General features: G+C 40.2%; 1 protein-coding gene across 5 annotated transcripts in view; it reads right to left on the bottom strand.

Moving 5' to 3' along the window:
• Positions 1-2,124: 2,124 nt before the first annotated feature.
• Positions 2,125-25,894, bottom strand: part of Abl2 (ABL proto-oncogene 2, non-receptor tyrosine kinase) — a 102,484-nt gene continuing 78,714 nt past the window's right edge. For 3 of the 5 annotated variants that reach the window (XM_046430069.2, XM_046430070.2, XM_058574482.1), the window contains 10 exons: positions 24,963-25,258; positions 21,496-21,768; positions 20,344-20,428; positions 19,043-19,220; positions 18,251-18,435; positions 16,854-17,006; positions 16,046-16,135; positions 12,195-12,368; positions 11,430-11,663; positions 2,125-11,120 (listed from right to left, as the gene is read on the bottom strand). In XM_046430069.2, the coding sequence (XP_046286025.1) occupies positions 9,940-11,120; positions 11,430-11,663; positions 12,195-12,368; positions 16,046-16,135; positions 16,854-17,006; positions 18,251-18,435; positions 19,043-19,220; positions 20,344-20,428; positions 21,496-21,768; positions 24,963-25,258 (2,849 nt within the window). In that variant the 3' untranslated portion in view covers positions 2,125-9,939. Of the gene's footprint in view, positions 11,664-12,194; positions 12,369-16,045; positions 16,136-16,853; positions 17,007-18,250; positions 18,436-19,042; positions 19,221-20,343; positions 20,429-21,495; positions 21,769-24,962; positions 25,259-25,894 lie in introns of all 5 variants that reach the window. The other 2 variants (XM_046430067.2, XM_046430068.2) reach the window with 1 other exon arrangement.

Genomic DNA, 25,894 nt, shown 5'->3' with positions numbered 1-25,894 from the left:
AATAGACAAGGAAAGGCCAGACTTAAACTGCACTCCAGCCCAAACAACCTAACAACATGTATGCGACTCTCCACTCGCCTGCTGTAGAACACACATTCTTCTCAACTGCACCTGGAGCGGCTTCCAGGACAGATCACAAGTTAGACCACAAAACAAGTCTCAGCCGGAGCGGTGGCACAACCCGGTAATCCCAGAGGCTCAGCCAAAAAAGTGAGGCGCTAAGCAGCTCAGTGAGGCCCTGTCTTTAAATAAAGTACAAAATATGGCTGGGGATGTGGCTCAGTGGTCGAGTGACCCTGAGTTCAATCCCTGGTCCCCACCCAACCACAAAAGATAAACATAATAAAAACCTTAGCCAGATTAAGAAAAAAGAAAAAAAGAACCAAATAAAAACAGAAATGAAAAAGGAAACGTTACTAGAGATGCTACAGAAACACAGAAGATCACAAGAAACCATTATAAACAAACACCGACGAATCACTCCCGGACATACACAACCTACCAGGAATTGAATCATGAAAAAGCAGAGAATCTGTACGCCTAGAAGGATTAATGAGATTGGATCAACAATAAAAAGTCGCCCATCAAAGAAAAGCCCAGAAACCGAGCTCTTCATGCTGAATTCTCCCCTTTAAAGAACATCAGTTTTAATCAAACTACTCCAAAAAAACTGAAGAGGAGGGTGTACTTCCAGACTTGGAAAAGAAAACAGACAAGGACATAACAATAAAAGAAAAGTAAAAGCCAATAACCCTGATGAACATAGATACAAAAACCCTAAAAAAAAAAAAAATACTACAAAACCAAATTCAATAGCACATTAAAGAGATCACCTGCCATGACCAGGTAAGATTCAGCCCGGGTATGCAAGGTGGTTCAAAATATGCAAAGCAATAAATGTGACTCATCACAGCAACAGAATGAAGGAAAAAACCATATGATCACTTCAAGAGATGTAGAAAAAAAAAAATCATTTGACAAATTCAACATCCCTTCATGATAAAAACTCCCAACAAATTAGGTACAGAAGCCCATATATCATAGGTCCACAGCTCATACGTTGAAAGTGTTTCCTGTATGGCCCACGACAAGACAAGGGTACGTCCTTTCATGTCTATTAGCGTAGTACTGCACGAGAACGAACTTAGAAAGGAAGAAATTAAACTATCACTGTTTGCAGATGACAAGAGAAAATTCTAAGACTCCACTAAAAAAAAAAAAGTTAAAATAATTTAAAACACTCCAACTGTTAAACAAATTTAGTAAAGTTGCAAGATACAAAGTCAACATAGAAAAATCAGGAGTGGTATGTGTAATATTGAGAATATGTCCTCGCATGTGCTAGGAAAATGCTCTACCACTGAGCTGCATCCCCAGCCTTTTTAATTTTTTTATTCAGAGACAATGTCTCACTAAGTTGCCCAAAATGAAAAAATAAAAAGGGCTCAGTAGTTAAAAAAAAGAAAGAAAAAGAAAGTTCCCTCCTGTGTGTCTATATATTTATCCTATTAATGTTACTTTGGCTCAGAGTATTTTTAGAACTTGGTATTGTTCTCAGTGTTGGGAAAAGGTATAACGGTGCCTCATGGTGCCTGAGGAGCTTCTCTTCCTGCCTTTCGCTTTCCCACCGGCGCCAATATTCAAACCCCGCTAGCGGGAAACCTTAGCCCCAATAGGAACTAATTTTGTGGGCCCCGGAACTGACATCTGGAAGAACTTACCAATAAACGAGTGACCCGTCATTCTCCTAAGCCCTGCCACCTCTCCTTAGATCTTTATAAGCCCACAGCCTTTTGTAATAAAGTGGAACTCCTCCAGTGACTTGTCTCGTGTCGGTTCTTCTTTCACTCAGGATGGATTTTGAGAGTCAGGTTTGCTTTCATAGTCATCTCATGTTGGAGAGTCACACTACCTACCTTATGTACACCAGCCTGGCTCCAGGCCTTATGTAAAAAATGTGAACCACCAAAGGATGAGATTTACCCCTCGCTCCAGAGTTCACTAGAGGGATGCTTGCTAAAATCCGCTTCTTTACATTAAAAATGACATTTATTTTATGTAAAGAGAAATTCTGCTTAGATTTCCTGTCAATTAAAATCATGGGAGAAACACTTCAAACTCAAGTTCACTTTGTCAATAAAATATTGCAACCTTTATTTAAAACAAAACACAACTTGCAAACCTTGTGAGACGACAGGCAGAAAGCAGTCCCTTTCAAGGGCATTATTTATTTACATCAAGTTTAACACTGTTAGCAGTTCACAGTCAGACAACAGAGTGAGAATTAAATTAGAAAAACAATTGAAAATATATTACAATAACAATAAAGAACAAATACCTGACAACACTGGTAGGTGACCCATGATTGACGTGTTTTCAGTTTAATCCCATACTGTCTCACTGTGCACTGTGTCCCCGTAGCAACACATAGCACTCTCTGTGCACCACACACCTGCAGAGCGTAACCTTTGGTATAAACATTGAACACTTTTTCTGAATTAGCATGTTTCAGGACAAAGTTCTGTCAACAACCATGAAATGTCCAAACTTTTTTTTTAATCAAGCAAGCACAAAACTGGGGTTTCTCCACTGATGTCTTTATAAAATCAGAAAGCAAAGAAGGAAAAATGCAGGGTCTATGAGGGAGACGGGCTGTGTCTGCATCAGTGGCTCAGCCAGCCTGCCTGTGGCCAACACACCAACCCCGCCACTGCCCCTGTGCACAAGGCAAGATGTGACTCATTCCCCTTGCACTTACACCCCTGCTTCTCAGGGAGGGCGCACAACAGACTGACATAAATGTGTGCACAGGTCTGAGAGGGGAGGGTTTTCAAACACAGTTCCTTAGGGAACTACAAGGTAAGTGCCTCATTGTTCTAATTCTGTATACTAATTCCCTGGAAGACAGTCAGCCTGATCAAGGTGATTTCTCAAGATCTCAGAAACCTCTTCTCATAATGGAGTCCAAGTGGCCACAATGAAAACTGGCTGTCTAAATGAAGAAAGCTGGTTTAGGGAGCCCTCATCTATCAGGAGTGTGTGTGTCTGTGTGTGTGTGTCTCTGTCTCTGTCTCTCTCTCTCTCTCTCTCTCTCTCGGCATTCTTGCCACGCACAATACATTGTGTGGGACTTAAAAACGACAGAGCAGTACCTGGAGTTCATTACCAAGGACCCTAAAGCACTGAGCATCATGCGTTCAATTTCTAAACAAGATTAAATTTATTTGGCTTACTTATTTTTGTTGTATAATAATCACTGAAAATTAGGTACCCATATGTGGAAAAAAATTATTAAGCACAAGTCCCCTTCTCCAACTAAATTTTATGGTACCTAAACATGATTTAAACCTCCTATTCTGAGGTTCGGAAGCAAACCTAACCCAGTTCCAACCAAAGAACTCCTGCATTTCCTTTATAACGCTTGTTGGCATGTGACAGTTTGCCTTTACCAGCTCCTTAAAGGGTTAAGTAGTACGTTCGGAGACCTCAAGCTCTGTGTGCACAGCTCAGTCACTTGCAGAGACTTATACGACCTTGAAATTTGCTCTTGCAATGGTGAAAAAAGAATCTCCCAGAAAATGCAGAGTTCAGGTATCACAATTCTGCCCTAAACGTGGTCTAGTCTGGGGACAAGACTGTGCCTAGCCTTTCAACTTAAAGACTATGTCCCCTGTATACTAATTCCCTTATATGGTCTGCAGGTTTGAAGACCCACTCAACATGCCATCTGTCCACTCTGTCCCAGTTGAAAGGGCTTTGCTACCGTGTTCAGTTTGATTAGTAATGGGGAGGTGAAAAGACATTTTCCTAGGAGAGGTAAACAATTTCAAATCCATAGCTGTACATAGGAGGAGAGAAGTGCCTGCATCTGGAGGTGGGGCAGGGTCCAGGAAGAGCTCCCCTCCCTCGGCTCACTCAGGGACAGAGAAACCTGCAGCATTCCTTCCCATCAGGGCTGGCTGTGAGGAAAGCCCTCAGTGGTGGTGTCTCCCCGCCTGAGGCTTTGAGCTCCACTGAAGCCCATTTCTCCCAGACCTAGCTCAATCATGACGGCAACCGAGCAGACAAACCTTTTCTACTGCAAAAATCATAAACCAATCTTTGAAGGTACAAATCTTTACGGGTGGCCTCTTGCTGCTCCAAGTCAGCTTAGAATCCAGATGCCTGCTGTAGGCCTCCTTACTCAAGGAGAAGCACTGGATCTTCTTTTATCCCAATTACAAGGGTAGAGCTTCCTAATTTCCTGGCCTATACATCTAGGATGAGTCAGAAACAAAGGAAATACCATCTTGCCCACACTCAGGTCCAGTCCCTAGCCCTGAAACTTGCCCATGCTTTCTAAGAGGAGGGCAGGGATGGCAGTGAGGTTGTGCTTAACATGGCAGTAACAGTCACCATTACTCCAGGCACTGCTGACTGGCATCCAACCCCCAAAAAGCTGGCCTTGAATTATTGGACTTTGAAAAGTCTGGAAGTTAGAAAACTGGAACTCTATACAAAAGATGTAGATATCCTGTTAAGAACAGAAGTTTTAGAACCAGCCCAAGACCTGGCCTTTCCGGTGAGGTTGTAGCCAGCAGTTTCCCCAGGTTGTCACATGGAAGGTACGAGTGCCCTTGGAGCTGCCTTTCCCTAGATCTCTCGCTTGCCCACAAATGGAAGCAGGCATTTTCAAAGAAGCTGGGCTACTGGCTTAATGGAAGCTAAGAAATACAGCCTGGGGAGTCTATCGGTCCCTGAAAGGAAACTTAAACCCAGAGACCCACCTACTTAAGAAGGACTGGTCATAACAGATGCTTGAGACACAAAGATGGACCCAAGTCCAGGTGGAACAGGTGAATGCAAGCAAAAATTGAAAGGGGTGGGAGGGGTCAGAATGAAGCACAGCTGTAACCCACAGCAGCCCCACTGCAATTTACTCTTCAGTATTTAATAATCTAACAGGTAAATTAAGTTCATCTACTCTTCCTGGGATAAAAACAAAGATGATAAATGTCAATGTCACAACTAGTAGGAAATCCTAGAAGTAATAACCCAATGCCCTGGCCCTAAGGTCATCCAGCCCCATGCATCCTCCCACCACAAAACCACAAAGGACGTAGGTTAAAAAAGACACTGTCAACACCAACAGATAACGAGTCTGCTCCACCACATTTAGGATACCAATGGCTGGGCAGGTTGTAGACAAATATTCAAGACTAAGAGGCCTCATCCTTCTTGAGCCAAGGTCCCCAGAAGAGCTTCCGTATTCTGAAGCCAAGTACACTTCATTACTTTTTAAAGAGCACAATTAAACCATAAAGTTGGTCCCTAGTTTTCCTGAACTTATTCAGCTCTGAACTATAACTGTAGCAAACCATGTGCTATACCTGCACATATTCTTGTAGCAGTTTCATGTTTATAAATGTATAAATTACACAGGTGATTCTTCATATACCTGCAGTTTCAGGTCCCCCCAGGTAAAAGCGTTTAGGTCAATCAGCACTAGTGAAATGTTTTCTCTTCTACACAGACATTCATAATACAACTTTATAGTTATATTAGATTTGATACTTTTCCAAAGTGCTTTCATATACATTATCTCAGTCATTAAAGTGATATTGAACAATAAAGTCGTTTAAGAAAAAGGAATGTAGGACTAGTTAAAAAAAAAAAAAAAAACAACTTTTAAGTTGATATTCCTTTACTACAAAGTGCAGACGGCTGTTGGTGAGATCAGTCCAAAAGAACGACCCCAAATAATCTTTTAAATCACAGAGTTCTCCTGAACACTGCTCTGCCAGAGCTGCCATTTCTCAACAGTCAAGCCCCTGAGGGTCAGAGTGTGCCGTGAGCCTGTGCTTTAGAGAGCGTGCAGCGCCCTGCACACTGATTGTCTCTCTGAGCCACTTTCTTCGCATGTCCCACAAGGCAGCAGGTGTGGTGAAGAGCCACAACCAGCAGTCAGAAGACCTGAATTCAGCCTTGGCCCTGTCATTGACTGTTAAGATAATACTAGAGTGACTTGACCATCCTCTCCTCTGATCTCCTAATCTATGAAGAAAAGGTCATTGACAGTTTTCAGATAGTGTTGGGTATCTCAAATACCTGGTGAGATTCTTTGAAAGCACACTGGCTGAGATCTCACCCCACTGGGAATTCTGATCTGGAATGGGACTAATTCATCAGTTTTTCTTTAAAAAAACAAAACAAAACCAAAAAAAAAAAAAAAAAAAAACCCTAAACGATTCTGTTGTACATTCCTGGATTAGGTGTTAATAATAATACTAGTTGACAGTTATGGAGTGCCATGTGTGCTAGGCACTTGAGCTAAGGATTTTATAAACATTACCTCATTTAATCCTTACAACAACCCTGAGGTAGTTACTAATATCATCCCTGTTTTACAACGAGGAAACTGAGGCTCAGCAAAGTTAAATGACTTGTCTTCTTCACTGGTTTTGAGCCCAAACTCTAAACCACTATCTATACTGCATCTTTTAAATGCAAAAGATCTATGACTTTAGTTAAATAAACATGGGCTGTGCCTTAGCATAGGCAGCATGTTTTATGAACTAAGAACTATTTTACTGCCAACTTTCAATTGAATTGTAAGAAAATTTCTATTTTAAACCTTAAAATGCATCTGGGAAACGGTGTCAGCTTTAATGACCTCTATGTATATATAAGTCATCTAGAAAAACATTCTTGCATAACAGAGCTCACAGCTTGGTATCAAGTTCAATTCACTGTAAGAACACATAAAACACATCTTTTTGGCCTGGGTACTTAGTCCAGGGGTACTTTACCACTAAGCTACATCCCCAGCCCTTTTGTTTTTTGAGACATGCTGCAAGTTGCTGAGGGCCTCACTAAGTTGCTGAGGCTGGCCTCAAATTTATGATCCTCATGTCTCAGCCTCTTAAGTGGCTTGGATTATAGGTGTGCACCACTGCACCCCAGCAGGGCCAAAATTTTTAAGGCTGTGTCTCTGAAAGTCATGATAGGAGTCTGTAAGAAAAACTGTACATGTTAACTTTACACAAAGCCTTTTAGGAGAAAACTCTATGTAATGCACAATTGATATAGTCAACACAAAATATTGCATTTTAAGGTAGAAAATTTAAGGTCAAATCATATTACCTGTACATGAAAGGAAAACACGCCATGGCAACCCAAAGGTTGCGCATCTATAGAGCCACTTCAGACACTCGTCAACACAATGTACAAGGCCTTTTCCCTTACTACCTGCTTTTAGATTAGATAAATTAAACGACATTTTTAATCTCTAGAAGCAGTTTTCTCTGCTTTGGATTCAAACCTTTTAATTTACATAAAGTTTTGATTCTTTTTTTCTCTTTAAAACTGGTCCTTTACAAGCGTAAAAAGGAAAAACCTAACTTGTACTTTTATAGCAAGTTGACAGTGCCTCTTCAACCTGAGCCCTGAGCCCTCACCCCTGACGTCACAGAGTCCAAGCATCATGTGGATGGGGTGTGCTGTGATAATTAATGCTACTTGTGACAGTGCTGAGAAGAATCAATTCAATGTACGGATTTATTGAGCACCCACTGTAAGCAAGACAGAAATAGGTGCTGCCCTGAGTAAGATGCAGCCCCCACCCACCACCCTCAAGATCATTTTTCAGTGAGAAAACCAGGGAGCTGAAATACACTCAGTAGTGTTTCTGCAAGGCTTATTTTCAGAACTCTTAAGAAAAAATAGAGCCTTTGTTTAAAAAAAAAAAAAAAAAACCTGAAAACAATTATAATCCCTTAACTTGCATTCCACAATGGCAGGGATAAACTTAAAAAGCAGCATAACAATATTCTAAATTTCAGCTTTCTCTTCTCCACCTTTAAAAGACTAACTACTAAAATAAGTTCAAGTTTATGGTATTTGATAAGGGGGAGCAGTAAGGAAAAAAGGTGACTTTAAATCCAAGTTCTCTTCCAATTACTACAAAGATATTAACAGGACCACCAGTTGCCTTTGTTACAGCTACTGGTCACATACTGACACGGATCACTCAACACCTGCCAGCATACCTGGTACTGTCTCCTCCCTGCGAATCCTTCTCTTAACCTGAGCCTCCTTTGGAGCAGCAGTGATAAAAAACTAACTTGGTCAAAAAATGCCAAACTCTGATGAAAACAGTTTCTTCCTCAGTATTCTAGCCTAATTAACACAAGCTCAGCAGTTCTAAATTCAGTAGCATCTGCTACTCTGCAAAGAAAGAAAAACTATTCAACATAACAATGCATTAAAGAGCTTTCCAGGGAGGCTATCAAAGGGTTAGCTATACATTTATTTGAAAACGCCCTTGAGAACATGCACTGTTACCATCATTTAAGGGATTAAGAGACAGGGCTGAGGCCTGACAGGGGATCGATTGGACAGCCAGGAAGAAAACTCTCTGCTCAATGTTGAATTCCTATCTTCCTATGCTAATATTCCTTTGGGAGAAGAAAATAAAAATACTTTGTACTGGATTCTCTTTGGGGAGTGTGAATGGAGGGAGGGTTCATAAAGCTTTCTAAAAAGAATGAAGCAGTAACTGGAATTAGACCTGATACCAAGAACATTAATAATATTTAACCCATTAGACTCAACTCTATGCCATAGTTTTCCATAATTATATTGAATAGGGAAGAGAAACGCCTATTTTTCAAGGACAAAACATATTTAAGGGTAAGTCATTAGGTTTCCAGGATCTAACTGGTACTCCCTGAAAAGGACCTACTCCTTCAATTATGCACTCTTAAAATAGAGATGAAATGGTAAAATAAATAAAGAATATTCCCAACATGAACTACACAAGTACAACGATGGAGGACAGGGACAGATACGTGAGAAGAGAAAAGCATAATGGGGTAATTCAAGCGGAGTGGGGGGGTGCAGTGCTGGGGATGCCTTCCCCTACTGTCCACCCGGTTCGGCTGAAGGTGATGAGGGAGGGAGAAACAGTCATTACAACCAAGCCAGCTTCTCCTCTGTCACAGGCTTGGCTGTACAGTTTCAAGAAAGGACCACCTCCTTGATATTTTAGTTGGTAAAGAAATATGCAGTCCTCGGCCAGTGTGTCAATATGCAGGGGCACTATGTCAGAAAAGGCTTCCCCTGTGAGAACCTGCAGTGACCCCTACTTTCAAGATCAATGAGTGAATGCCCTGAATGCTGCCAGAAATAAAGGAAGACAGCCTGCCCTGCAAGGGACAGGGCAGAACCAATAAGGAGACCTCTACACCTACAGTTGACAGACAGCCACCAACAAGCAGCCAGCCAGTCCTGGTCCATGAATAATGTATCAGACTGGGGGATGGGAGCATTTCAAGGAGCATTTCAGGAGGAGGCTTCAACCTCCCAGACGACACCTCCCAGCACTCTTTACCCCCCTGCACCAATGCACCAAAGGCAGGCAGACAGGGGCAGGCAGGCGGCCACGTTTCCCGGTCTGTGTTCTAGCAACCTGACCCGCAGTTCTTACTGCAGCAGCGATGACCTGTGGAAGCAAAGCTAACAGGGCTCCCAGCTGCCTGGAGCAAACCTGCTCTTGGCACAGGCCCAGCTTTCCTTCTCTTATCCCACCGAAGCTGCCAGGTGAACCGGAGCACAGTCACCCTTGGTGCTGACCAGTGGTCCAGTCCAGCACCTCACAGGGTTCCAGGTAGGGACAGACTGCATTTCTGTCACACCCAAGTTCCCCAACTTCCGGTGCGGTTTCCAACCTGGTCCACCACTGCCTTGCCCCTACCTAATTCACCTCTCCTATGTTCACGTGGTTTGTGTTTTACTTTTGAGATGAACCTGTAAACGTGAGAACTCAGGGATCTGAGGTACTTCACATAAACACACTCAAGTATCAGTCTTTCATTTTTTGAAAACAAGAACACAGGAAAACATGTCCCTTTCCCTCTCCCCCAGAAATGTGTACGCATCTTCCCACCAGGCTAACAGTGGCTACCTCTGCACCACGTCACTGATTTCCTGTACACAGGACAGTAAGTTATTAAGGACAGGGTTCGCCCCGGGCCCACCAGCAGCTGCTGAGGACACCTGCAGCTCCTGCAGGCTGAGCTCCAGTTTGCTCACAGCCTCTCGGAAGGCGAATTTGTTGCGAGTCTGGGGGATGCAGTCCACGTAGCCTGAGCAGTAGTCGAGCAGCTGGTGTCCAGTGTCGACCAGCTGGCTATTGGGCACAGGTTCCGTGATTGCACTGGACAGTAGGTCAGCACATTCCAGCAGGGCCTCTTTGCTGATTTTGTCTGCTGAGATTTTCTCAGCTGCCTGTTTGGTTTTTCTCAGAGCCACCTTAGTACCTGCTGTGCCATTGGCCATCTTGGCGGGCGAAATGGAAGATGTGGGCAGAGGCACTTGGGGTGGAGGCATCACCGGCCTCCCAGCTTTCCCACTGATGGGCACGGCCCCTGGAGCTGCCTTTTTCCCTCCTTCCTGTGTTTCTGACGTGGACTGTCCTGCAGTCAGGGCAGCTGGCTCTTCCGCAGGGTCTGAGCACATGGACGGATGCTGCAGGAGTCTCATCACCGGCGGTGGAGGTGGGGCACACTTTGGTTTTACCCGTCGGGGGCGATCCTTGTCTGCAGAGGATGGGACCTGATGCTCAGATAAGAGCTTGAATTTATTCCCCTGAGAGTCTGTGCCAATGAGCTGCACGTCGGCTGGAGTGTGTTTGAGAGTGGGCGAGATGAGGACTGGCACTTTGTGGTTGTGAGTGGTTGGAAGGACGGCCGCAGCCTTGGCTGGAGAAGACCAGCCTGGCTGCTCTCCGTCCTCCGGGACTCCAGCCGTCCCAAGGCGTGCCCCACCATTCCTCTCCTTGCCCTTGGGTGCAGCTGCCACTCCAGCCACTCCCACCCCTGGAGAGTCCTTCTCGGTCATGGCTGGGTCCCCAGAAGGGGCTCTCAGAGGAAGCGCTGTGGCTCCTCTGGGCAACAGTTTGGCTTTTGGTCTCTCCCTGGCTGGAGCAGCACCTTCCTCTGATTTTTTTGGAAGCGTGTCATTGGCCCTGTCCACATTCTCTTCTGGCTGAGAAGAGGCGGACACTGTCCTTTCCAGCTGGAGTTTGGACCTCTGGCAGTTCCTGGGAAGGGTCATTGCCATCCTATCCTGCTCTGGAAGCCCTGAGGACATGGAAGATGTAGAGTTGGACCTTGGAAAAGGCTTGGAAGTGTCATCACTGGCTGTAGGTTTACCTGCTCGTAAGCCCAGTGTCTTTTTGATTAAGCGAGGTGTAAAGAAGCCTGTGATGCCAGACCACCCACCCCCAGCAGCGCCACTGCCCCCACCCCCGCCACCGTCGTCATTACAGAGGTTCCTCTGTGCAAAGCTCCCCCCATAGCACTTGGGTGGCACCAGGTTCGTCTCTTGCTGGGCAGGATTGAAAGAGAACCCATCAGCATGCTGTAGAGAAGCAACAGGTGAGAAGTTACCCGTGAGTTCATATTTCTTGTGGGGCTGATTCTCCATTTCTCGGAAAGAGCTGCTGCGTTTAGGGGGTGTGGGAGCATTTCTCTTTTTCATGAAGGAACTGAAGAAGCCTCCCTTCCTATCCCTGGTGAAGCATGTCTCTTTGGCATCTTCCAAGAGGCTGCTGGGTGACTTGTCTCTCTGTTTCCGAGGCAGTGCTGGGGACCCACTGGAGGCCTGTGCACTTCTAATGAACCCTAATGAGAAATGGACAATCAGTATGATGTAAAAGACAAGAAGAGAATCCATTAGAGTAACTAAGACTGAATTGTAAAATTTTGTCAGCATCAATAAAGTGTCAAGTGTTGGGGTACTTAGAAGAAATTAATAAATACATTATCATTTCTTGGTGATTAGTGTTCCAAATGTGGTGTGGGTGTAAGTGGGGGGAAATACCCTGCTGATTCTTACCTCAGTATTCATCCTGTTTCTAAAAACAAATGTATCTGGCATCACCTATCCGGCTTAATGAAGACATTTTCACCAGAACTGTAAAGATGGTAACTATGCAGGAGCCAGGGCTGAGGAAATGGAGCTCGTGGCAGAGTCTTATGTTGGACAGACAGATCAGAACTACTAGCAATAGCAATGCAGGACCAGCACTAGAGGTAGAACAGAGGCCATACTGTCTTCAGGGAAGACGGGCATAAAACGGGCACAAAAGCATCGTATCTACACTTCTTTAAAAAAGGCAGTTTCAGCTTTGGTTCTACCTCCTAGGGCCTCACCTGGTGCTGAACTGGAGGCAGGATTTTCTGCGGCATCTTGTGCTCCTTCAATGTTCTCTTTGTTCTCCGCCTGTTTTTTCAGGGTCCGCATCTTGGAAGGAAGTATAGGTAATCGGGGCAGGTATGGAACCACCGACGAGGAGGAGGCAGCTCTACCAAGCTCCTCGGCTACCTCTGTGAAGAAGACAAGAGGCCTGATGAAAAGAACGATTTTATGACAGAGAAAGGCAGTTTTTCTTTTTCAGAAAAAACACACAACTAATGGAAAGCTGAGACAGGAGGATTGTGAGTTCAAAGCCAGACTCAGCAAGGCCCTAAGAAACTTAGTGAGACCCTGTCTCAACATAAAATATAAAAGGGGCTGGGATTATAACAAATTAAAAACCAAAATAACTAAAGAGATTTAAAAATGAGGGGAGGGTTAGGGATGTGGCTCAGTGGTCAAGCACCCCTGGGTTCAATTCCTAATACCAAGAAAAAAAAAAAAAAAAAACATACAATTGAGAAAGAAATGAAGAATAGATTGCTAAAGTATAAAATTCACCTGGGTGCAGTGGTGTATGCTTACAGCTCCAGCTACTTGGGAAGCTGAAGCTAGAGGATGGTTTAAGCTCAGGAATTCAAGACCAGCATGGGCAACAGAGCAAGACACCAAATTAACCAAATGGATTCAGAGCGTTACTCTCTTCCCTCGGTTCTTTTGCTCAACATTAAGCCTGTAGATTCACATGTTATTGCATGTGCCAGAGATTCTTTTTCATTGTTGTCTAATATTCCAATGTGTGAATGTCAAACTTCATTTGCTTTCCTCTTAATGGACATTTAGACTATGTCCAGGTTTCTAGTTAGTAAAGAATATGTTGCTAGGAACAACCTGCTATGTATCTTTTGGTTTATAATTCTATGCATGTCTGCCTGACATAATCCTAGTTATCAGTTCACAGGGTACGTGTACATTCAGGTTTAGTGGGTTCTGCCAAACTGTCCTCAAATAGCTGTAACAATTTACATTCCCACTAGCAGGATATAAATGTCTTGGTTATTCTGCATGTTTACCAAAATTGACAGTTAACAGGCTTTTTGGTGCTATTTTAATATTACCCATTCTAGTAAGCAAGTTGTAGTATATCATCATGGTTTAATTTGTCCTTTTCTGGTGATAAGGGATGATTTTATATTATTGGTCATTTGGAAATTTTTATTAACTAAGTGCCTGTTCAAAAGTTGAACAAAGTGGACAAAAGTCTGCAGAAATTTTGGTTTTTAAAAAGAAAGGGTAGATACATTCCATTTCATGCAAATGAAGCAAATTAGCCTCTTGAAAAAGTGTTCACTCCATTAGTAATTACGCCGGTTAATTTAAAACTTGGCCATGGGTTTTGTGGCTTTTTCTGAGGTAAACACATACTTTGCTATTCATTTCTAAACAAAAATGAAGCAAGTAGGATCAATCAAACTGTGAACATCTGCAATTATTTTACAACTTTTTTGGTAATTATTTTGGAACTAACTCCTCATAAGAATGGGTACATGACTATATACTGTAGCGGGAGCCAGACAAACCTGCCTGATCATGAGCTCTAAAGACAGGACCTCAAAGATGCTGGCAACTATGTCCCATGCCACTTGGAAGAGTCTAAGAATGAGAGAAGAGCAAAAGTACAAGTAAAGAGAAATTCGATGGCAGTGGGAGTGACAGGGAAAGGGGAGGGAAGACGTCATAAAGCTACTTGAGTCTGTAGAACTCTGAGGTTGGCATCCGCTCTGCTTTGCCATGGTTTGCTTATGAGCGACAAAATCTTCCTTTTATTGCTTAGAGTCTAAGTTGTGTTTCTTTTACTTACATCTTACTAATAAATTTACAACCCTATTTTAGCAACTGTGTCTTATCTCTGTATCTCCAGACTTAGTACAACACCTGGCCCCAGACTAAATGGTCAATAATTGTGGGTTGAATAATGTAAAAAAAATTTTTTAACAATTTTGAATTGGCATTAGTTTTGAAAATTGATAAACATTCATGTTCTAAAGGGATACATTTTCAAGAGAAGCAGAAATATTAAACTAAGGAGTCAAGAGAAGCTAACACAAAAGTACCAAAGAAATGGCCCCTACTCTTTGACTTCTAATACTCTGACTCCATGGGAAATACACATATAGAGGAAGGGAGAGTGCTGTGACTGTCATATGCGTTTAGGCCCCAAAGACCAGCTGTGCCCTCCTCAACCAACAGAAATTCCCAATATCAAAGGGCAAGGATGAAAATATTTTTCATTAACCTTTGGTAGTGAACTTCTCTTTTTTCCTTTCTCTTACCTAATGTGATAAACTACTAAGGAAAGCAGACAAAAATCAACTTGCCTGATTTCTTCTAATACAGAACTTAAGTGCTTGACTCTGTTCTATTTTGAAGGAAAGGAAAAAAATCTGAAAATACATACCAAATTCCAGCATTTTATCACAGTGTCTACAGTCAAGGGAAACTAAGAATTGTATATTTTTAGCTATGAACAGGCCTTCTCTCCTTATAATAAGTTTATTGTTTGACTTTTGAACATAATTTTAGAGGCATTATATGCCAAGAAAACTACCTGTATGTATATGTATCCAGACACTTTTTTTTTTTTTTTTTTTTTTTTGGCACTGGGGGGTTGAACCCAGGGGCACTAAACTACTAAGTCACATCACCAGCCCTTTTTATTTTTTATTTTGAGACAGGGCCTCACTAAATTGCTTGGGGCCTCACTAAGTTGCCCAGATTGGCCTCAAACTCACTAATCTCCTGCCTGAACTTCCCGAGTGGCTGGGATTACAGGTGTTGTGCCACCATTCCTGCCCATACCTTGTTTTTTAAATAAGAAGTGGTTTATCTCTGTTGATAGCTTAATTTATCTCTTCTAAACCTCTTTCCATGCCAACAGGTTTAAGAATACAATTTAAAGTATTCAATAATACTATAATAATTAACAGCACAGTAGATGTTTGGTTGTTCTTAAATTTTTAAACCTTGTAGCTAAATTTATGCTCTTATTTTCTTAAGATATATTTCTAGAAGATGAATGATAGAATATTGCTTTCTTTTATTAGACACAATAACTTTATTAATTTATTTTTATGTGGTGCTGAGGATTGAATCCAGTGACTCACACATACTAGGCAAGTGCTCCATTACTGAGCTACAGCCCCAGCCCTGAATATTGCTTTTATGACTTGGTATGTGGTTCGAATAATTTGGTATTTTCATATTACTTTTTCTTCTTTTCTTCCCTTTATCATAAATGTTGATACATAAAGAATTTTCAAACTTATTTTCTTTATGAAGAGACTAATTTCTTTATTTTTAATTGAGACACCATATTTCTTTAAATATTTATTTTTTACTTGTAGTTGAACATAATACCTTTATTTTATTTATTTATTTTTTATGTGGCACTGAGGATCAAACCCAAGGCCTCGCATGTGCTAGGCGAGTGCTTTATCACTGAGCTACAATCCCAGCCTTAACCGAATATCTTGAAACAGAGCTGTCAAGTGTAAGAGCAGATCCCTTTTTTTGTTTTGTTTTGTTTTGTTTGGGTACTGGGGCCAGTACGAAAAAAAAACAGGAATGTTTTACTGCTGAGCTATATACCCTTAACCCTTTTTATTTTTTAATTTGAGAAAGTATCTCGATAACTTACTGAAGCTAGCCTTGTATTCGGATCCTCCAGCCTCATTCTCCCAAGTCACAGGGATTATAGGCAAGCAAGTGTCACCATGGCCAGAGGAGCTGAATACTTTTGGCATGTAATAACCCACCACTCCCCACAGGCCAGAACTAGCCACCAACACTAAATCCACCGGATTCTTACCTTCAGAAATGCTAGAGTCATGGAACATGGTTTCAAAAGCTTGATGTGTTTCAGCAAAAGAGGGCCTGTCAGCAGGGCTCCATTTCCAGCCTATGTGACAGAAGAGAATTAGTTCCTTGACAGAATTACATATCCAACGGCATACCAGACAATGAGGCTCATGCATCATGATGTGGGTTTATTAGTTACAACATGTTCATTATGGCAGACATGTAGCTACCTCTCAGTTCTAGACCCAGAGGTTTAAGAATCCACTTAGTAAGGCTGGTCCTTCTATCCAGCCTCAGTTCCCATTCCCTCTACTGTAAAAATGAGAAGGGGTGTAAAATCACTTAGAAAATGGCAAGTTTTCTTCTAGCAGAAAAATGAAATAAGTAAAAACTGTCTTTAAACGTTGTGAAGAAACAAGCCCAAATATATCCAGAAATTTAAAAGGGTATAAGAAAGGAGACATTTAAAATTCACTTTTGCCAATGCTCAATGAGAAAATAATATAAAACCTGTATTTGAACACAACTGTAATTTAATCTACTACTCCAACACTCCTCTACAAACCCAATTCTTATGATCTTATTAAATATACAATTTTTTGAGAAATTGGATCAATATTTGGGCTGCAGACAACTATTCTTAGGATTCCAGTAAGACTCATTGGTAGAGCCTATCCTATTTCAGCTAGCTGATAAATGACAAACTTTTTAAATGCCATGAAGCTAGATTCAATCTAATACTGAAAGGAATATTTCCAATTTTGTTAACCATCCCAACTTGTTGGCATTTCAAAATTAAAATATGCACAAATACTCACATGCCCTCATAAGTTCATAAACTTTAGGAGGGCATCCCTCAGGTTGTTCCATTCGATATCCTTTTTCCAGTAGATCATAGACCTGAGACAGGTCAATACCTGGGTATGGTGACATTCCATATGTAGCGATTTCCCATAATAGTACCCCAAAAGCTGCATAAGGAATAAGGGGGGGGAAAAAAAAGCTTAGTGTTTTGTCTTATTGTTTATTTTCTATCATTAGGTAACGTCTCTTTTGATTCACAATCAGGCACGGTGATATACACCTGTAATCCCAGTGACTTGGGAGGCTGAGGCAGGATGACTTCAAGTTCAAGGTCAGTCTCAGGAACTTAGGGTCTTGCTAAGTTGCTTAGGGCCTCTCTATCTCAAAATTAAAAATTAAAAAAGGATGGGAATGTAGCTCAGTGGTAAAGTGCTAGTACCAAAAGAAAAAAAAAAAGTGTACCCCGCTACCCAATTTTTTTTGGTTCATAATCACACAGCAACATTAATATACCCTTTTGCCAATTTTTAGAGCATGATTTATTTGTCTAAGGTATCTGCCACAGAAATGCTGCCCAAAAAAAATCTCAGGACAATTCTAAAATTCACAATTTTTATTTAGGTTTTTCTTTATTACACTAAGGTATAACAAACTAAGATGATATAAAGCCTGTGACATAATCTAACTATTCTTAGAACAGTCTCTGATCTATTTAATGAATTACATGATTTTTAAAGTTGGCTAATAATCAGAAAAGTAATGAAAAATAGATTCATTTAAAATCAGGTAAAATTAACAGTAGAAAAAAAAAGAATTTGCTTGATTATATCACAATTTGATTATCTCTGAGTTGGAGCTTTCTGGAAAGAAGTGACTTAGAATCCTACAACAATTTCTGCCTACCCACAATCTACATTTTCAGACTTGCTCAGCCTACTAGGTAGACTCTATCTAATAAGTCCTTCTGCTCTCAGGGTATTAGAAACAAGATCTATTAGAAGGACAAATACTAGATGTAACCTCCTCATGCCTTCCTTGAAAAGAGTGTTCTGTGTCACATGCTCCGGAAATGAGCAATAAAACCTATGTGAAAAGCAGGGAGTTTTACAAAGAATGGATCATTAGCACTCCAATGCAATATGAGCTGTAGACTGTGACTTCTTTGAAGGTCTAGACCTTTTTTTTGGACATAGGGTCCTGTTATGTTATCCAGGCTGTTCTTAAACTCCTGGTCTCAAGTGATCTTTATGCCTCTGCCTCCTGGAGTACAGACATGAGATACCAGGCCCAGGGTCAGCGCCCTTTTTTGATTGACTTTTTAAACGTCATATAAAAGAGAAACTCAAAAGAATTAAAAGGACTTATAAAGAAAATAAAATGACACAAAGGAAAATCTCTCTTCCAACCTTACCCCAGACATCTGATTTAATTGAGAAAGTATTGTAGGCAAGACTCTCTGGTGCTGTCCACTTAATAGGAAATTTGGCTCCAGCATGAGCAGTATAGGTATCTCCAGTCATCAGTCTACTTAAGCCAAAGTCAGCCACTTTTACCACATGGTTTTCTCCCACTAGGCAATTACGTGCTGCAAGATCTCTGTGGGAAAGAGAATAAATTCTAATGTGATCCTACTCATATGGTGAGAAAAATGGTCATAAATCTTCTATTCTTGCTTCTTTGTGCTCTAAGAGTTGATAACTAACAATCATGGTAGTTATTTTATGATAATCACTAACAAAGACAAAAGGCACTAAATTTGTAACACTTATAGAACAGTCATCAAGAAGCAGTTATATGATGCTAGGATAGAGCAGGTTGTATAAAATGGGTTTATAAGTATTGGGTCAGGTTTCAAAAGTAAGTAAGAGATGCTTAGGAGGCTTTATCCTCAGCACCACATAAAAATTAACAAAATACTTCCACAGACAGATGCTATTTTTTTTAAAAAATTCAGCCACTAGATGGAGCAAAAGGACCTTGGATACAGTGCTGGGAAAAATAGGAACTAGTACATGTTGAGAATAACAAAGGTCTCTCATTAGTACTTTTAATCAGAGCACAATAAGTTTACAAGCTAGAAATTACATTTAATGGGCCCTGTGATAGAGATAATTACTTTCTTTAATTATCTGAAAATTTCTGGGAAGGTTTTCTTTTCTTCATCTTCATATCAAGCAAGAAGGCAATAACAGGTTTCACACACCTATGGATAAAATTCTTCTTCTCTAAATACTCCATTGCAGAAGAGATCTGAGTGGCCATGTAAAGCAGTACAACTGCAGTCACCTCCTCTCGGTTGCATTCTCTGAGATAATCAAGCAGATTTCCATATGGCATGTATTCAGTCACAATATAAAATGGTGGCTCCAAAGTACACACACCTGATAGATGAAGACAGAGGTTGTTTTATTAGTATACATTCCAATAATCCAAGTCATTATGGCCAAGAATATTTCAACAATTCTTTGTCTGGTTTGGATAATTTTTACCACGTTCTGTGAAATTAACATAGCAAAAATTAAGAAGTTGGTTGATAAGGAAGTCTTTGCTTCCATTTATATTATTCTCTGGAAACTCATTTGCCTTTGTGTAAAAGAGGTACTTGTGTTAATTCCGCAATGGGAAAAGATGACCACATTTTCTAGAGTTCTGAACATGCCTATGCTTCTCCCACTCAACTACATTCTAATAATGCTTATCTAGAAGTAATAATAGTTTGTAAAAAGATTTTAATTGTTTCCATGGTCAAGAATTTTCACATAGCAGATTCCTCATGAAGAGCCAACAAGAAATTATTTTCTTTCAGAGAGTTTGATTCTATTTGAACATCCACAGAAACTGGCCCAACTTTATAGAGAGAAAATAAGGGTTTAGTCAAAAGCTTCTCTGTGATCTGAATGGGTGAAATCAATCTATCACAGTATAGCATATCCTGCTTGGGTAAAGTGATGGGTGTGGTAACAATTTTCTAATCTGTTTCTTTTTTTACTGTAAAAATTTCCTTATTTTGTGAAATTATTGTGATAAGTTTTTGACTTAGTACCATTTTGAATGCTTCTGAATTTTGAATGAGGCAGCCATCATTTATGCTTGGCAGTTTCCTACACAGAAATGAACCTAGGCCACTGTTTTTTTTATTTTTTTTTATTTTTGGTACTGCTGGGTCTTTAATCCAGGGCCTCATATGTGCTACGCAAGCACTCTATTGTCAGCTATATCCCAGCCCTGCCCTGTTTTTTTGTTGTTTGTTTTCAACCCAACCCCTACTGTTCAAAATAACTTTTTTTTTTGGGGGGGGGGGGTGTGCTGGAGTTTGAACCTAGGGCCAAATGCATGCCAAGCAAGTACTCTACTACTGAGCCATACCCCTAGGCCATGAAAACCATTTTCTGCAATGGATTCTCATTGGGAGTTTTTATCACAATGATTCCAAAGAATGATTAGAAGACAACAGGGGCTGGGGGCAAGCATCTTTATGAAAACTAATGGTTCAGGTTTATTCACCTAATAGTTGCACCAGATTAGGATGCTTGATTTCCTTCATCACTGCAGCTTCTTTTAGGAATTCTTCAACCTCCATGGTATCTTCCTGGAAAACAGGGAAGGTAAGATAGAAAAAAAACAAAGAGATAGATCCTTATCTTAATCATTTGAATCAACTAATAATTCTATGGCTTTAGTTTTAAAAGTAAAAGGGAGTGTCCCTTGAATATTTTAGCATTTCACTTTAAGAAATTTTATTACAACCAAAATATTTTTTTCCTTACAACTTAATATGTTCAACAGAAGTTCCTGAATTTATCCAATATTAGAAACTGGAATAAAAATTAGGAGGGTGAGCAAAATTCAATAGCACATCCTACATCAATTAAAACACAGGAGACTTAGATTAGAAATTCTTTACTTCTTTAGATACCTTAGAATTTCAATGAAAAGATAAGAGCAATCAGCTGTTTACCTGTTTATCTTCTAATTAAATCACACATTTAAGGAGCAATGCATATTTGCCAAGCCTCACATATTGTCTCACACTCAAAATATGCTTAATAAACAGAACTGATGACTACTCATTGTTGGAAAGTAACCTGTATGAGTGATTTCCCAGAGTCACTGAGATTCTGGGATAAGATCAGTAAATTACATGAGTGATGACCCTGTAATCTGATCCTGGGATGCTTAAACAAGACAGAGTAGTATCAGGAAAAAGATTTCTGCAAATTTAAGAACAAGAAAAAACTATGTAATTGCATGGAGATGGGAGGAGCAAGAGGCAGGGAGATATAGAACAGAATAAGAAAGACCCATTATTCATAGACAACGCATGAAGAATTCTGTCCAGTAGGGGTCTTTGACAGGAAGCAAAACAGCTTGTTTTGTTTTTGTAACTTATAATTTGCTTTTCAACTCCCACCAAGATCTACATCAACATTCTCCAGAAACAAACCTTTCCCACATGTGGGTTTCACTGCATTGCAGTGAATAATCTGCCCTGTGTTATCAGCAATGGCACTAGGGTTAATCATCACGATTTGCTGATGTGTTTGGCACCAGTGGGTGGAAAGTGTTCCAAAGTTAAAAAAGAGCACACTGGTACTTCCAAGTGATTCAGCACACAGGCAAAAAGATGCCTGAAAACTGTAATTCTCAGCAACCCACCTTCAGTGTTTTCACAGCAACTGTAAGGCTATATTTTTTCCAGACACCAACATAAACCTCTCCATACTGACCGCCCCCAAGTTTGTGCTTCATGGTAATATCTGTTCGTTCCATTTCCCATTTGTCATGGATGGGGGATACACCATAGACTGTTGGCTTATTACACTTGGGTGCTGGGTAGTGTAATGTTGTCACCAGCCCATCAGCCACTGTGGAATGATGGTGAACAAGCTCTGCCAAAGTGCTAAAGCGGCTCTCAGCAGTCACATACACCTGGTGAAAAAGAAGAAATAAACAACTTGAAAGACATTAGGATTTTTTAAAAAGCCTTAAGATATGAAGATGGAAGATATATATATTAGTTGTAGATGGACACAACACTTTTATTTAAATTCATTTTTATGTGGTGCCGAGGATCAAAGCCAGTGAAGTGCCTCACCATGGTAGGCAAGCACTCTACCACTGAGCCATAATCCCAGGCACCCCCCTTACATCTTAATGGAGGTAAACTGCATTAAATGCTGATGGCCAGGGGCAACAACAGAACTTCAGTTTAATGTTTAAATCAACCCCTATTTTTAAAGTTGAAAGAGAGTTCCAACATGTCTCTCTGGATCATCAAGCTCACTGGTCTTTCTAAACAATAATGTTATAGAATCCAAATATATAAGGTGGGTAAAAAGAGAGATGTTCTGATTAAAGTAGATAAGCAGGGGTTGGTCTCCTGTCAAAGTTAATGAAATATTACCCCCAAATCTTACAGAGAATATAAATTGATAACCACTGATTTAGATTGGAGGGGGGTGAGGAAGGCATTATGATTCTTATTTAATTATCTTAATCATTTTTAATTACAACATGTAAGGGTTTTTTGTTTTGTTTTGTTTGGTTTGGTATTGGAGGTTGAACCCGAGGCCCCCAATGAGCTACATCCCCAGCCATTTATTTTTTATGTTGAGACAGAGTCTCACTAAATGGGGGGAAAGTGGGAATAATTACTAATGGTCCCCTAAGGGACCCTGCTAACTTCTGAGGCTGGCCTTGAACTTGTGATCCGCCTGACCCAACCTCCTGAGCCAATGGGAATACAGGCTACAATGTGTTTTCTTGAATGCCTAAGCTGTTTTAAAAAAGAGAAAGGGAGAGAGAGAGAGAGAGAGAGAGTGCACAAGAAAGCTCACACATGCTACATTTGGGTTTCAGGGTTATTAACAAAACAGTTGTTTATTTGTGATGAGCAATAAGAAATGTAAAGTAATGCAGCCTTTGGCTTTATCTACCATGGGAGCTTACTTTTTAAAAAGAAACTTTTACTTGATTACATACAGAAAAGTATATCAAAAATAGAGAATCGGTGATTTTTATAAAATAAACTCATTCATGAAAATATCACCCACACCAAAAATTTTAACATCATAAGCATTCCTGAATCCTCCCTCTACCTACTTAGTCCTGCAAAGGTAACCACTAGCTGACTTCAAACATCTTAGATAGCTTTGACTGAACAGTATACAAATGAATATACAGTATGTCTGGTGTCTGCTTTCTTTCATTCAACGTTTATGTTGTAAGATAGCATAAAATTCACCATTTTAAAGTATATAATCCAGTAGTTTTTAGTGTATTTTAAAACTGCCCAACCTTCACAACCCCAGAATATTTTTAATCACCCCCTGTTCAAGGCCTATCAGTAATTATTCCCACTTTCCCCACATCCCAACCCCCAGCCAATCACTAATCCCTTTCAATCAGCTTCATGTGTATGAGACTTTTTGTAGCAGGGGCCAGCGAACTTTTCTGTAAAGAGGTAAAAAATAAATATTTTAGGCTTTTGGCCATAGGGTCTCTTGACACAACTATTCAGCTCTGCCTAGTAACAAAGTAGCTACAGATGAATACATGTATGAATACATATATAAATGGATGTGGCTGCATTTCAGTAAAATTTTACTTATAAAAGCAGGCAGCTGTAAGCCATAGATTTCCACATGGTGTTGGGTATAGAACTTTATGTTCATTTTTGTTGTTAAAAAACATTTCATTTTATGAACGCACCACAATTTGTTAATCCATTCTACTGTTGTTAGACAACTGATTCTATTTGCTTGGGCCATGATACAACATACTATGTCTGTATGGTGGGGCAAAAAGAGAAAGCGAACTAGTAATTTATTTATTTCTTATTTTGTACCAGCTATTATATTTTACATAAATTATTTTATTTAATCTTTACAACAACCCTATAATGTGGGACATTTTTCCCTCTCAGGGAACACTACCATTGAGCTACAATCCCAGCCCTTTGTTTATTTTTATTTAATTTTTTTAAAGAGAGAGAGAGAGAGAGAAAGAATAAGAATTTTTTAATATTTATTTTTTAATTTTCGGCAGATACAACATCTTTCTTTGTATGTGGTGCTGAGGATTGAACCCAGGCTGCACGCATGCCAGGCGAGCACGCTACCGCTTGAGCCACATCCTCAGCCCCTTATTTTTTATTTTGAGACAAGGTCTCACTAAGTTGACAAGGCTGGCCTTGAACTTGTGTCTACTTCAGTCTCCCAAGTATCTGAAATTACAGGCAAACAGGAATGCTTGGTCTAAAGCCCATGCTTTTTCCCTGTTATGCATATCACACAGGGAAAAAAATGGAAAAAAGGGTTTGATCTAAATTTTCAACAGAAGAACTGACACAAGCTCTCAGACTTCCTAATTTATAAAATATAATAATTCCATTCTAAATACATTCATTCTGGCCAGACATGGTGGTGCAGACCTGTAATCCCAGCAACTGTCCCTGGTTCAAAGCCAGCCTTAGTAACTTAGCAAGGCCCTAAGTAACTTAGTGAGACCGGTCTCAAAAGATTAAAAAAAAAAAAAAAAAAAAAAAAAGGGCTTGGGAGGGTGGCTCATGGTTAAAGCCTCTGGGTTCAATTCCCAGTACCCCCCCACCAAATACAAATAAATAAATAAGTTCATTCTAATTTGTGATCTTCCCAACATAAAAACTACTAAATGACTAAAATGATCTATTTATATCAACATACAAACATACATTTAATGATCAACGCCAGTCTCAAAAGTCTTAACTCATACTCCATGAACTTTCTAGAGATCATTTTTATTTTCCATGAAACAGGGTTAATATAAATTCTTTGTCAATATACTGGGTGTATATTTTTGTGTTGATGATTAGAACAGCTTAGATAGCAGTTCCCTTCATTCTTTACCTTCGCATGTAACTCATCTTTAAACTATTAATATAGTCCTCTTTTCACTTTATATTACTTTATTGTTTTGAAAAGAGCAAGCTCTAACATGCCAAATATCTTAAAACTTACAAATTCAGCAAATATTTTATTTCATGTGAGACAAAAAAAAAAACTATATTCCACTTTAGTCAGTGAGAGTACTCTTTGTACAGAGCAGCCAGTCCACAAGTAGCAGTGGTTACTGGCAAGTCTTACCTTGCCATCTGTGGTGGTATTGATCCTGTAGTGATACACACGCCCCTCATACCTGAGCGAGATGGACAGCTGCCCAGGGCTGCTCTCACTTTCTCGCACCAGGAAACTGCCATTGATTAGACTGCTGAGTAGATACTCGGCTGCACTGCGTGATACAGGCCCATGGTACCAGGAATGTTTTTCCAGGCTATTTACTGGGGTGATATAGTTGCTTGGCACCCAACCCTGTCCATTCTTAGAACGAACTTCACTCCACTCGCCATTCTGGTTATAACCAAGAACTCGTAGCTTTTCACCTAACCGTGAAGTAATCACAGAACAAAAGAAAAGAGAAGACTTTATTTCAAACCAATGCAGTGTATTGTCAAACTTGAAACTCACTTAAAAAGAAAATAAGAACTTTGATGGCAAGATGTTTTGTAAATAACAAAAGCTGGCCATATCCTGATTGATCTCTGATTTGTAGCTTGAACTATAAGAACAGAAATTATTTTCTGGCATTTATTACAAAATTTTAAAAGTTTATATAACCCCTTAAAAATATTCCCAAGGACCTCTATGGTGCTAAGAAACAAAAAAGACAGAACAGTTACTCAACTGGCTAGAAAATGATAGTGCAAGAAAAATAAAATTCACTTTCCCTCAAAATAGCTTACTATGATAATGATAATCAAGAATTAGAGGTAAGATGTGAAATACCAAGTTGCTTCTAAATATCATTTTGCACCAAGGCAACAAAACTACGGATATAAACAAAACAAACAAACAACAAAAAAAAAACCACAAGAACAAAGAGTTTTCAGCAATGTTTTCTCTAAGAAAACTAGGAGAGCAGGAGAAGGCAGAGAGGACTCCCAAAGCACAGCTACTTCCAGGATGGTACACTTTCCCAATATAGCTACGGTTTCCCTCCTACTCTCCACAAAGAATGA

This window comes from Marmota monax, unplaced genomic scaffold (assembly GCF_021218885.2).
Source record: "Marmota monax isolate L192 unplaced genomic scaffold, Marmota_monax_Labrador192_F-V1.1 WCK01_AAM20220418_F8-fsc00055, whole genome shotgun sequence".
Lineage (NCBI taxonomy): Eukaryota > Metazoa > Chordata > Mammalia > Rodentia > Sciuridae > Marmota > Marmota monax.
This window is presented reverse-complemented; position numbering and strand designations above follow the sequence as displayed.